We start from the raw sequence: 13,701 nt of genomic DNA on the forward strand, positions 1-13,701 counted from the left end.
GCGGTGCACGGGCCTCTCACTGTTGTAGCCTCTCCCGTTGCGGAGCACAGGCTCCGGACGCGCAGGCTCAGCAGCCATGGCTCACGGGCCCAGCTGCCCCACAGCATGTGGGATCTTCCCGGACCGGGACACGAACCCGTGTCCTCTGCATCGACAGGCGGACTCTCAACCACTGCGCCACCAGGGAAGCCCTATTTTACTCATTCTTACAAAGAAATTAAGTACTAAGGTTTAAAAACATGTTTTACAAAATTGTTTTTTGGCTAAAATGTTTTATAAGTCAACATGTTTTAAAGGCACCACAGGACAGATTTGATGAGTTTTATTAGTTTTAAGAAACTAAAATATTTTATTTTTCATGAAAACCCAAAATTCAATTTAAACCATTAGTTTTACAGATATATTTTATTCTATATTTATAAATTTATAAATGTTTATGTTTATGTAAATATAAAATAAACATTTCTTTATTCATTCATAAATTTATAAATATGTTTATTATGATAAATATATTTATCTATTTATACTTATATACCATATAAAATAATAGAGAGTATATTATTTACTTATATCTGTATATTCAGATATTTCACTTATAAAGTCAACTCCAAGTTATGTTATATAGCCCACCTGAATTTGTAGAGGAAGATTAGGTAAAAGAGAACTAATTCTTTTTGTGTAAAATTGGATAATGTGGCTTGTCAGGAATCCTTTATACAGTATGCTAAAAATCCACTGTACCATTTAGCAGAAAAACATGATCCTGCTTCATAGTGGTTCTTTCAGGAATCACACTGAAAAGGCTTAGTCTTAGGATCTATTCCTAGAGGCTGTTTACACAGTACACCATGTCAATGGGTCTAATGTGTGAAGCGAAATGCCTACAGAGCTTCAGATACACTAACTAATGGGCAGGCTTCTAGAGGCACACCAGTGCTTACCTTATGCCACTTCTGCAGATAGGGAACTGCACAAGGAAAAGGAATGAGGAAATGTTCAGCACTATGTATATCCTTTGCAGTTAATCACTTGTCCTCACTTACAAATGTATAACTCATAGGCCAGCTCTCCTCAAATATAGGGAGCAGTAGACAGAACTTGATGAATATCTTTTAAATTGAAGAGCCTTTAAAATTTTTGCCAACTATTGTTGGATGCCAGAAATGGTTTTATTTTAGTTTCTGCCCAGTACTTTAGGTTCAAATCTGATCTTTAGATCAGCAATAATAAATGGTGCATTCTCATGTGGTTTCTGGTGAACTGCTCGTGGTCTGTCAGAGTCACTCCACCTGTATAGCTTATGTCTTCAGTACTTGGATCTTGTGTTTCCTTTCTAGCTGCCATGACAGGAAGACAGAACTGAACCAAGATCTCTGCCATGGTAGCAAATACTAGGCAGAGGAACTTTGCATATACCTCACCCGTTCACTTCCTTTTTCTTTCTCTCCTTTCTGCACACACACACACACACACACACACACACAAATATACAGTTGGCCTAAATATAATCAAAGCTGTTTCTATTCACAGGTAAAGTAGCCAGCCAAGTACAAGGGTGCCACAAAGCCAGTCTGTGCCTAATAAATACTCTCACTAGCCTGCCCCACTCAGTGATCTTCATCTATAAGAATGAACTTCAGGGGCTTCCCTGGTGGCGCAGTGGTTGAGAGTCTGCCTGCTGATGCAGGGAACGCAGGTTCGTGCCCCGGTCTGGGAAGATCCCACATGCCACGGAGCGGCTGGGCCTGTGAGCCATGGCTGCTGGGCCTGCGCGTCCGGAGACTGTGTCGGAGCCTGTGCTCTGCAATGGGAGAGGCCACAACATTGAGAGGCCTGTGTACCGCAAAAAAAAAAAAAAAAAAAGAATGAACTTCAAATTAGATAATATTTGGAAGCACATTACCAATTGTAAAACCATAAATGAGTAAGAGTGATTAGTATCCCCATCTAATTATTAACAGTTATGGCAGTATCCCGTCAATGGGGGACTGTTACTCAACTAGGAATGCTACTTATCACAGTCATTAAGGTCCCCCAGCATCTGACCCTCTCCCACCATTTCCAATACTTGTCTCATGGTTCTTTTGCATAAAGCTACCACCCTATTCAGGCTGTCTCCTCCTTGTCCCTCATAGGTATCTTTACTGTTCTTGCCTCTTTGCTCTTTTTCACACTGTTGGCTTGGTCTATAATTCTGTTCTAAATCCCATCCATGTTTCAAGTCCTACCTCAAGCCAAGGTAGGACAAGCACATTTCAGGAATACTGTAAAGCCAATTACTCTCAGGGAATCAGATCTAGATAACTAAAGCACTGTCTAGTTCTGAATTGTATTTGATCTTTTTAATCTGTCAAAAATTGATCACTATTTGTTTCATTAGATTGGTTGGATCTCTCCAATTAGGATGTTAATTTCTGAGACTAGGAATCGTCTCCTAGACATTTTCTCTTAGCAAGTCAGTAAATAAGTAACTGTTCATCAATTTCCTGATCTGAGTATCAGTGGAAAATGGTAATCAACTCTTCTCCATTTTTGTTGAGGAAAGGTGAGATAAAATAGACTTGGCTTGTATCAAATAGGATTTAGATTATATGAAATTAATTTCCTGTTAGTAAAGGATATTACACACCCATTATTATTAAAGGATATTGTGCTAACCCCTTCCTTAGAGGTCATTCAAATAATCTAAATAGCATCTGTAGTTTGTGTAAGTGGTAACCTTGTTGGACTCAAGGAGGAAGGATAAGGTAACTTCCCAAGGTCTCTCCTACACTTGAGAAATATATTTATACACACATTAGTATGCCGTGTTCTGAGTCTGGAATGTAACCCACTGCCTGTCTGATAGTTCAACAAAGAATACTTGTTATTGATATGTGTGTGTGTCTATGTGTAAATACTTTGGAAACGATAGAACATTCATTCATATGGCTTTGGCTTAAGATTTGATTGATTGCCTAATTGGTAGTATTTTATACAGTCCTAACTACTATAATATAAAATACTCTCTTAATAAGTCCTGCACAACTCTGAGACTCCCTCTCTAAATAATCTGTTTATATTTGGCAGGTAATTGCCAATGTGTTTTTTGGTGGGACTCTTTCGTCAGTTCTCCACATTATCATAACAGTGGTTATCATTACTGTGGCCACACTTGTGTCATTGCTGATTGATTGCCTTGGAATAGTTTTAGAGCTCAATGTAAGTACATTTAAAGATTCTAAGAATCCCTTTTAAAATAATGTTTACATTTAACATGAGATGTATTTTCCCTTAACAAAGGTGTCACTTTCTAAAGTGGAATGAAAATGTGTTTGTTATATTATAGTAAATATTTATAAAGATGATATTGTGTACTTTATAGGACTATATTTTTAGAGCAGTGGTTCTCCAGTGGGGGAAACATTGCCCTTCCCTCTCCACCTGCAGGGGACATTTAGCAATGTCTAGAGACATTTTTAGTTGCCACAACTGGGTAGGCTGGTGCTAGTGGTATCTAGTGGGTAGAGGACAGGAATGTGGCTAATCATCCCACAATGTGCAGGGTAACCCCTACTACAAAGAATTATCCAATCCAAAATATCAATAGTGCTGAAATTACGATATTCGTTTAAAGGACTTTTTTCATATTCTGTTTTCTGTAGAACATACATATTACTGAAAATAACAATAAATTAAACGGATCTGGAAAGTCCTATGCAGAGTGAAGATAGGTCTAGAGAGATTAATTAAAATATGTAATGAAGAGACTTATATCCACACCCCACATTCACTTACCCTGGCGCAAGTTCTTCTTTTTTTCTTTGAAGTGTTTTTTTTTCCCTCTAGACTTTACTTTGTAATCTCTACTGCTGCTTCCCAAATCTAGGTCCTCATCATATCACATCTGAATTAGTACTGGCGTTTTGCTTCAACTAGCATATATTTAAGCTCTGCTTCCAATTTATCACCATCCTGCTTAAAAATCTCCACTTTCCTACCAACAAGCATAAAATCTGTTGCCTTTATGATCTGACTCCAAACCTTCTATGGAAAGCTTTTTACCATTAACTTCCCATAATCTGCCCTCAGCTCTAGTCGATCTTATTTTTGACCTATGAGTAAGCCATATTAATTCTTTCTTTTATCCTTTGGCTTATGTTTATTCTTTCCTGTAGTTATTATTTTCCTTTCCTTTCTATGCAAATATTACAAAGATTTAAAATTTAGTGCATTTTCTAACTTGTTTATTTGTTGATCAGATATATATTGCATAATTACAGTTGAGCCTTGAACAACATGGGTTTGAACTGCACAGGTCCACTTGTGTACAGATTTTTTTCAATAAATATGTACTACATGAACCTCAGTTGGTTGAATCTGCAGATATGGAGGAACCAAGTATGTGGAGGGCTGACTATAAGTTATACACCGATTTTCGACTGCTCAGAAACCCCTTAACCCTTACATTATTCAAGGGTCAAGTATACTGTATTCCACACAACAGAAATACAAGGATGGGAGGAAATCAGAAAGGATCCATGCTATCGTGGAGCTTACAATCTCACAAATAAAAGTTCAGCTGCTATATAGGCAATGAAGAAAAGAAAGAGGTATAAGTAGACTCCGAAAAGACATTTTTGAGAAAAGATTGACAGAATTTGGTAACCAATTCAACTGGGAGGACAGGGGGATAGAGGGACACATCAAGAATGACTTCTTGGGATCCAGCAATTCCTCTTCTGGGTGTTTATCCAAAGAAAAACAAAAACACTAATTTGAAAATATATATGCACCCTGAAGTACATGGCAGCATTATTTACAGTAGCCAAGATATGGAAACAACCTAAGTGTCCATCAATAGATGAATGAATAAAGAAGATGTGGTATGTATATACAGTGGAATACTACTTGGGCAAAACAAAATGAAATCATAGTTGGATCCAGAGTGTATTATGCTAAGTGAAATAAGTCACACAGAAAAAGACAAATACTGTATTATCTTACTTATATGTGGAATCTAAGAAAGATTAAAAAAAAAAAATGAAAACAGGCTCATAGATACGGAGAACAAATGAGTGGTTGCCAGAAGGGAGTGGTGAGGGGGGTGAAATAGGTCAAGGAGATTAAGAGATACAGACTTCCAGTTATAGAATAAATAAGCCATGTGTATGTAATATACAGCATAAGGAATATGGTCTATAGTACTGTAATAACTTCGTATGGGGACAGATGATTTACTAGACTCATTGTGGTGATCATTTTATAATGTATGTAAATGTCAAATCACTATGTAGTACACCTAAAACTAACATAATATCGTATGTCAACTATATGTCAGTTTTTAAAAGTGACCAAGAAAAAAAAAGAATGACTCCTTGGTTCTACTTTGTGGAAGTAGGATAATGATGGCATTTGGTGAAACATGAATAGAAGTGAATCTACCACTTTAGAGTCTTTCATCTTCCCCTTCTACAGTCCTAATGAAATTTCTACTCAGAATCACACCACTTCGCATTTATCAATCATGCCCCCACAGGGAGGGCAAGCTTTTCAGATGGAATCCCAAGTTATCATTTACTCACTCCACTGAGAGTTAAGGGGAAGGGGAAGGTATTATTGTCAGTGCCCGAGACACTGTTCCCTCCAAGTGCCATTTGGATTTGAAGGTCCAGGCAAAGGTAGTGGAAGATTCAGTCAGGAACACTATTGGGAATTTTCCTGCATCAGAGTATGTGGAAAGTAGGGAGTAGGCAGCTCCCCTGAAACCGCATGGGACTAGGGAAACATCTATTCCATTAGCAATGGAAAGAACGCTCATAGGAGAGATGGATCATTATCAAAAGTAACCTTTACCTACATCCTAATTTTGCATAGGCCAAAGGCTAGTAGGTTCACTCAAAATCATTTCATGTTCCAACCTTGGTCTACATAAAGGGATGACTGCTACCTAAATGTGCTAACTTGATTTATGTATTATCTTGTATTATGTATTGTTTGGACTGTCCATAAGCTTGCCTTGCCTACCTATGTGCAAGTTCTTTGGAGACAAGAATGGTACTTAGCTGCCTCCTCCATCTTCCACAGTATATAGCACAGTGCCAAGAACACAGTGCTCCAAATTACTGCATGGGCGATTGCCCTTGGGAGCACAGTTGAGGAACTATTTCTACAAATGCCCCTGGACATAAGAGACATTCTTAGTGTAGTACCAGGAAGTTAAGTGTTACAAAAAATTGTTGGGGTTGACAGTAATGGTAACCCTCTAATTATGCTGAGGACATGATCAGCATGACTCCCAGCTCTGTTATTTCTTATTTTGTGAAATGTCTCGTTTGAGTTTGCATGTTTGTTTGTTTGTTAGAATATTGTAGGATTGTCATATGAGAGAAAATGTCTTTATCAAGTGCCTTGCCACTCACTATTTTGATAGCCTAAGAATGTTTTGTTCCCTTTAAGTTAAGCAAGTATACACATATTGCTTATGTTTCAGGAATGATATATTTTTGTAAATTTGACCATTACTTTCTGTTAACTGTGAATCACACTCACACAATAAAATTATAAGCACATAATCACATTAAATATTCCCTGTTATGTTGAAATTTTTTGTGGTTAAGACAGAATTCTGGTGTTGTAGTCAAAGAATAATATTTGGTGAATATCTGTTATAAAGGCAAGATCTGAGCTGGCCTGGAGGACTATTTTTAAAAATTTAATACATGATTCTAGATCCTTAGATCTTTTAAAAACCTGGTTATGTAAACATTCATAAAAAACAGAGTGTTAAATTGTCATGATCTAGTAACTCAATTACACTAGTTTTAAAGCACTTTGTAGGAATTCATAAAATCTAAGATCTGCATTCTCTTCCAGACCACTTGAGTGCATATTTTTCCAGTCAACAAATGTCTTTTGGTTAGCACAATATCATAGTCAGGTCTTTGTTCAACTCCGTTTTGTGTGGGCATTTGTCATGTGTCATAAAGCCAGATCAAGCATCATTTCTGTCAGTAATGCAAGCCAGGTCACGCAACACTTTAGAAGTAGCTAAAGCATGTGGTGTTCCCCTTCTGAGCAACAGTGTGAGATAACATGTAGGGAGCGTTTACTCTGTGCCAAGTGTTTTGCATGCATTATCCTCTTAATCTGTATTAATTGTATAGATGAAGAAACTGAGGCACAGAGTGATTGGAGTGATTAAATAGGTCACACTAGTTTTTTTTTTTTAATTAAAGTATAGTTGATTTATAATAGATTACTTCCAGGTGTACAACATAGTGATTCAATATTTTTATAGATTATATTCCATTTAAAGTTAATATAAAATAATGGCTATATTTTCCTATGCTGTACAATATATCCTTGTAGCTTATCTATCTTATACATAATAGTTTATATCTCTTCATCCCCTTCCCCTATCCTGCCCTTTCCACCTTCACCCCTCCCCACTGGTAACCACTAGTTTGTTCTCTATATCTGTGAGTCTGTTTCTTTTTTGTTATAGTCACTACTGTGTTTTATTTTTTACATTCCACATATAAGTGACAACATACAGTATTTGTCTTTCTCTGATTTATTTCACTAAGCATAATACGCTCTAGGTCCATCCATGTTATTGCAAATGGCAGAATTTCATTCTTTTTTATGTCTGAGTAATATTTCTCTCTGTGTGTGTGTATGTGTATGGATACCACACCTTTTTCCATTCATCTGTTAATAAACACTTAAATAGGTCACACTAGTTTTAAGTGGTAGAATCAAGAATAAGTAGAGGGCTTCCCTGGTGGCGCAGTGGTTAAGAATCCACCTGCCAATGCAGGAGACACGGGTTCGATCTCTGGCCCAGTAAGATCCCACATGTTGCAGAGCAACTAAGCCCGTGCGCCACAACTACTGAGCCTGTGCTCTAGAGCCTGCGAGCCGCAACTACTGAGCCCACGTGCCACAACTACTGAGCCCATGTGCCACAACTACTGAAGCCCGCGGGCCTAGAGCCCGTGCTCTGCAACAAGAGAAGCCACGACGAGAAGCCCACGCACCAAAACAAAGAGCAGCCCCCACTCGCCACAACTAGAGAAAGCCCGTGCACAGCAACAAAGACCTAATACAGCCAAAAATAAAAACAAATAAATAAATTTATTAAAAAAAAAGAATAAGTAGAATATGGACCTTTACAAATGAGATGTGTAATAGAATCAGACCTTCAACTTGCAAAGTTAGGGGAATGCTGTTACTTAGTATAACTAAAATAATACAGAATAAATTATTCAGGGTTATATTAGTTATTTAATAAAAAGCAAAACCCCATTTAGAACTTAGCTTCCCTTTTATTTTATTGTTTTCCTGGCAGCAGACAACGGCATATTTTCCAAGGCAAATGCACCCTCAATTTTAAAGGATTCATTTTAGAAACAAATAAAATAAATGTAGGTTCCATTCTTGGTAATAAGAATCCAGCATCTTGGTACTAACGTTGCTCTTAGAGAGAAGAGGCATCTGCAGTAATTGGGTCCTATGGGTTTCTACGTGCAGCAGAGCAAAGAGAAGAGATGAAGCAGCTGGTGCTTGTGGTCAGAGTAACCAGCCCAGCAAGCACTGTGTGCAGCTTACAGTGGAAGGAGGACAGCAAACCAGTTACCCAGCAAGAGCCCACATACAGAGTGAGGGAGCCATAGTCCAAGCTGCCAAAGACCTGTGAGCTAGAGTTTCTTTCTAAGGTATAGGAACACATTTCACGAGTCCAAATTGATTACTGAGTAGAAATTTTCAATATGTATAAGCATTCTTTTATTTAGTTTTCAGCTTCCTTGCATAAATGAGAGGTTTATATTCAGGTAGGAGAACTCAGATACTTTTCCAATCTGTATTGCCCGTAAAGATCTTCAACACTTTCTGTTATTTCCCCCTTGCAAACTACAAAATGCGCTGGCATCTGTGGTGTTATTATCAAAGGATAGTGCTTTCCCCCCACCCTTTATAATTAAGGCTATATTTTCCTGTCTCTTTGATAAATTGTTATGGTATTTATGTCCTGTCAAGAAATTTCAAAAATTATCCCAAAGCCAGTGGTGTAACCTCAGGCAAGGCTATATTAGATAGATCAAATTAGCTGGACTCATTTATAGGGAATAGAGCAGATGGAACTGTTCTATCATTTTACTGATGATCTTAGGTCCTAACAACAATCTCTAGCAAGACGGAGCTCTCAAATATTAGGAAAGTAACCGCTATCAAGACAAGATACTCAACTGGACTTCTTTCAGTACAAACATCAGCTATACAATTTTCCCACTAATTCCCACTACTTTCTCAACCCTTAAAAATTATGGCATAAACAGAACACCCATTACTTTGCACTGCCCAGCAAGTTAGGTTTGGAAGAGTCCCAAATGCTGACTGATGACAGCTTCTTAGCAGCAGCTGGTGGCAGTTTTCATCCTGATAGCACTTTCACACTCCACAGTTCCAGATGAAGTAGCTTCACATGTTGGATCCTATGAAGAGAAGAGACTCTCTCTCTCTCTCTCCACACACACACACGCATACATATATAATTGTTTTCAAAAATTATTTCATAGAAATCAAAGGATAATTATTGTAAGCACAGATTGAGTTCTACAGCATTTTTTATAACTTGAAAAACATTGTCAGTTTCAAGTGACATGATGGAGCCTAAGGAATCCATAATTCATTTAACTCTGGCCATATGAAAACTAATCCTTTATATGCTGTGTACCTTTGTAGGTAATCATTTGTATTCATGTGCTATGAATAGCAAAATTATATTGTCCATATATTTTAAATTAGAATATGGTACCTCTTAGAATTTTCTCATTCTTATATCTCTGACTGTAGAAATATTTTCCATGAAATGTGGTCCCTTCTATTCTTCCCCAGATTTTTAGATGCTGCCTGGCTAGTCTGACTTCATAATTTGTCCCCCTCAATTGATATTTCTCCAGACTTTTGCTGTTTTTGTAAAAATAAAAAAGTTACATTTTTGAAATCATAGTCGTATATTTCTTGTATGAGAGTAGTAATTAGTGTAAAATACAGTAAACTTAGTAAATGGTGATACTGAGAAAAATCTTTCTTTTAAAACTATTTTTAAGGTCTAATCTGTTCTTTTACATCATCCAATTTCAAAATCAGTTTTCTATGATTTTTCCCTAGGGACAATCTACCAAAATAATGTGTCAAAAGCTTTCAAACCATAGTGATAGGCATATAGGGTTTCATTATACTATCCTTTCTACTTTTCTGTATATTTACAAATTTCCATAATAACTTTTCAGGTATGGAAAACATATTTTTTATGGAAAGCTTCTTTTGTATTCTAAACCATATCATATTGGTTATTGTGTGTTTTAAAAATTTTCTGTATTATGGTTTAAGAAAATATCATTCGTCATATGTCATTTGTCACATCATATAAATATATTTTGTTAATAATATGTGTTATGTTTTTAATATATAATTAATTTTTAACATAATTAGAAAAAATATTACCTAAAGTACATTAAATTTTAACATTACTTCATTCACAGAGTTACTAGTGCAGATTTGGCCTCCTCAAGGGGAAAGTCTCTTTCCTTTGAAGTCAGTAACTCTTGATCTTTCTATAATAGACAACACCACTTCCCATAATTTTCAATCTAACATTCCTCCTCAGGTTGGACTTATCCATAAGCCAATGTGGGGGAAGGGTGAATGAGTCATAGTTATTTAGTTCTGCTGTCAATTTTCTAGGGTAATAATGTGTTTAGTTTTACTTGAAAGAGGATTTAGAAATGCTACTTCATGCTAAGTACCCTTAGGGGTACAGTTTTCCTTTCTCATACAGACAGGCACCTACTTTCATACAAAGTCAAGGCAAGAGGAGAGGAGAGATAAGACGTTATGCCCTATATACACCTCCCAATAGTCCCCTTTTGTACACAGCTGACAGACAGACCTCTCAGCTTTGAATGGCATAATAGATAACCAGCAATTTGAAATGAAGAGTATAAGGAAATATGATGTGACTGAAAATATGGGAACTTTTAAGAGTTTGCCAGGAGTCAGTCTTACCATCTGCTTTATTTTATATTATTTTCTGATTATTATTTAAGCCTGATATACTATTATATTATTTTGCTTTTCTCATTTGTAAATATACCATCAGTAAGGGAAAAACCTATTCCTAAGTCTTTCTTGGAATTATTTTTCTTTCCTCTGTTTGATTTAACTGAACCTATCGAACTTTTAACATGCATGATGACAAATACATTTTGTAAATGTTTTTTAAAAACTGTCTAAGGAACACTCCATTCAGTAACATTATCTTATTTCTTGTTTTGAATACGCAGGGTGTGCTCTGTGCAGCTCCCCTAATTTTTATCATCCCATCAGCATGTTATCTGAAACTGTCTGAAGAACCGAGGACACACTCAGATAAGATTATGTCCTGTGTCATGCTTCCCATTGGTGCTGTGGTGATGGCTGTTGGATTTGTCATGGCCGTCACCAATCCTCAAGACTGCACCCACGGGCAGGAAATGTTCTACTGCTTTCCCGACAATTTCTCCCTCACGAACATCTCAATTTCTCATTTTCAACTGACAACACAACTTTCAATTTGAAACGTCAGCATCTTTCAGTGAGTTACGTGCTTTAAAAAATAGGTATTTTTCATAGACTTCTAAACTGCACAATAACATTCACACATGTTTTAGTCTCTATATTATAAAAGTATTACTTTGGCATTTATCAAGACTTGGTTTTTCTTTACTTTTTAGTCCAGTATAAAAGATAAAAAGGAGGGAATTCCCTAGCGGCCCAGTGGTTAGGACTCCACGCTTTCACTGCCGAGGACCCTAGTTGGGGAACTAAGATCCCGCAAGCCACACAGTGTGGGAAAAAAAAAAAAAAAAAGATGAAAAGAAAGTTGAATGTATTTTATCTTAAACTGGGACAAAATAATGTTTTGTTCTCATGACGGGGCTGCGCTAATCTTAAATGCAGGAGGAGCAGTGAAGCCTGTGGCATCTGCTACCAACCTCCCAAAGCAGTATTCTCTTATTTAGTATGTGAGCCAATATATTGTGCTGTAAAATGAGTAGATGATTGTGGGTTGTAATGTTGTGTGTGTGTCCATTATGAGAAAAATACGTTTTTTGTCTTAAAAGAAGGACTCAAAGGGAAGGAAAACTCAAGACTATTAAAGAGACTAGATATCCCAAGAGCAAAGTGAAGCTGTCCGTTACGATTTCAGCAGCATCCCTTGTTTAGAGGAAAGTGAATCCCTGGAGAAATGAGTAAAGTCCTTCACGTGTTACAAAGCGTGACTAATAGACTAGGTATACAGAGCCAGGTGTGTGAGGGAGCACAATTACCTCGCGGTTTTGATCCTGTGGGAATATGATGGTGGTACCATTAAATGAATTATAAAATGGGGGGAAACCACAAGTTGTTCTGAGGCACAAGCTTAAAGAGATCAGCTCTGCATCAGCTTTGGACCCGTTGAATGTGAAGTGCTGGCAGGAATAAACAACTGGAAGCTGAACTTTCAGACTAGAGCCTTAAGAGAAGAATCAGGGCACAAAAGAGGCAGTCTCACTACTCTGGGGGGTCCTCAGAGAGACTCTTGGGCGCTCTTGTTGACTAGATTCTCCGGAAGCAGACAGTTAGATGGAGTTTGGCCTTTGGGGTATTTATTAGGGATTATGACTAGTGGGACAGAGGGGGAAAGCAGGATCAGGTGGGCACACGGAACTGCAGTGCAGGCTGGCAAAGCCCCAGCCAAGTCCATAAGGAGTCTGGAGCATACGTGACCCGTCAGAGTTGTCTCAGTTCAAATGAAATAGCCAAGTTTTAATACCGCTACTTCCATCAGTCCTTGAATGTGAGCAGCTCTTTGCAGCTGAGCAAACTCCAAAGGGACTGAGAGCTAGAGGTGATCTGCTGGTGGCTGGGACACTAATACTTCCTTGTGCGGGGTCTGGGAGGCACAGCTGTGTTTGCCACAGCTGACCTCAGTTTTTAATGAGAATTTTTTTTATATCTCTTAAGGGGGATTTCATGTTTTCATATCTATAACAATCTTTTAAAAGTAACAAGAAAATTTGGGCCCATCTGGATGGCTACCTTAAATCAAGTAGATTTAATTTCTCACCTTTTCATCTGTATTTCAATCAAGTTGACAATCCATAGTACTGTTTTAATTGTTGTCAAATAGTGAGAAAATATCACAAACAGAGAATACACACCTGACGTATCTGTAAAAATCACAGGCCAAAAAAAAATATTCCCACAGGCAGTGTAAAAGGGATAGTTTCACAGCAGTTTGAATACAGACGTGGTGAAAGCTGAGTTGTCATGTGACTAATAATAAGAAAGGCCTCTTGAAAGCAAAGGAAGCTGCCCCTTAGCCGGCAGGGCCGTGCTCAGGCTTTGCGTGGTAGCATTCACTTCAACAAAACATCATCCGGGTCACTAAATTAATTTAAATTCTATTGGCTGTATAGCTTTTCTGTATTTCATTTGTAGAGTTGTTTTTTTTATAGCTGGTTAAGAATCATAAGGTGATTTGTGTCCAGTTTTAGATCAATACATGTTTTGGTAAAATGCTTATAAAAATACTTTCATTCCATACTGAGGGAATGTAAGAAATTTTTGCAGCAGTCCTTCTCTACATTACTCAGGACTGAGAAACACTGACCTACATAGTTGTTAGATAAA

General features: G+C 37.4%; 1 protein-coding gene across 1 annotated transcript in view; it reads left to right on the top strand.

Annotated features, from left to right (window-relative positions):
* SLC38A11 (solute carrier family 38 member 11) overlaps window positions 1-11,624 on the top strand; it is a 52,327-nt gene extending 40,703 nt beyond the window's left edge. The window contains 2 exon segments of the mRNA XM_027129468.1: window positions 3,070-3,201; window positions 11,331-11,624. Of these exon segments, the coding sequence (XP_026985269.1) occupies window positions 3,070-3,201; window positions 11,331-11,624 (426 nt within the window).
* The last annotated feature ends 2,077 nt before the right edge of the window (window positions 11,625-13,701 follow it).

The sequence above is a fragment of the Aethalodelphis obliquidens genome, unplaced genomic scaffold, assembly GCF_003676395.1.
Source record: "Aethalodelphis obliquidens isolate GAN/ISIS:26980383/991018 unplaced genomic scaffold, ASM367639v1 scaffold2, whole genome shotgun sequence".
NCBI lineage: Eukaryota > Metazoa > Chordata > Mammalia > Artiodactyla > Delphinidae > Aethalodelphis > Aethalodelphis obliquidens.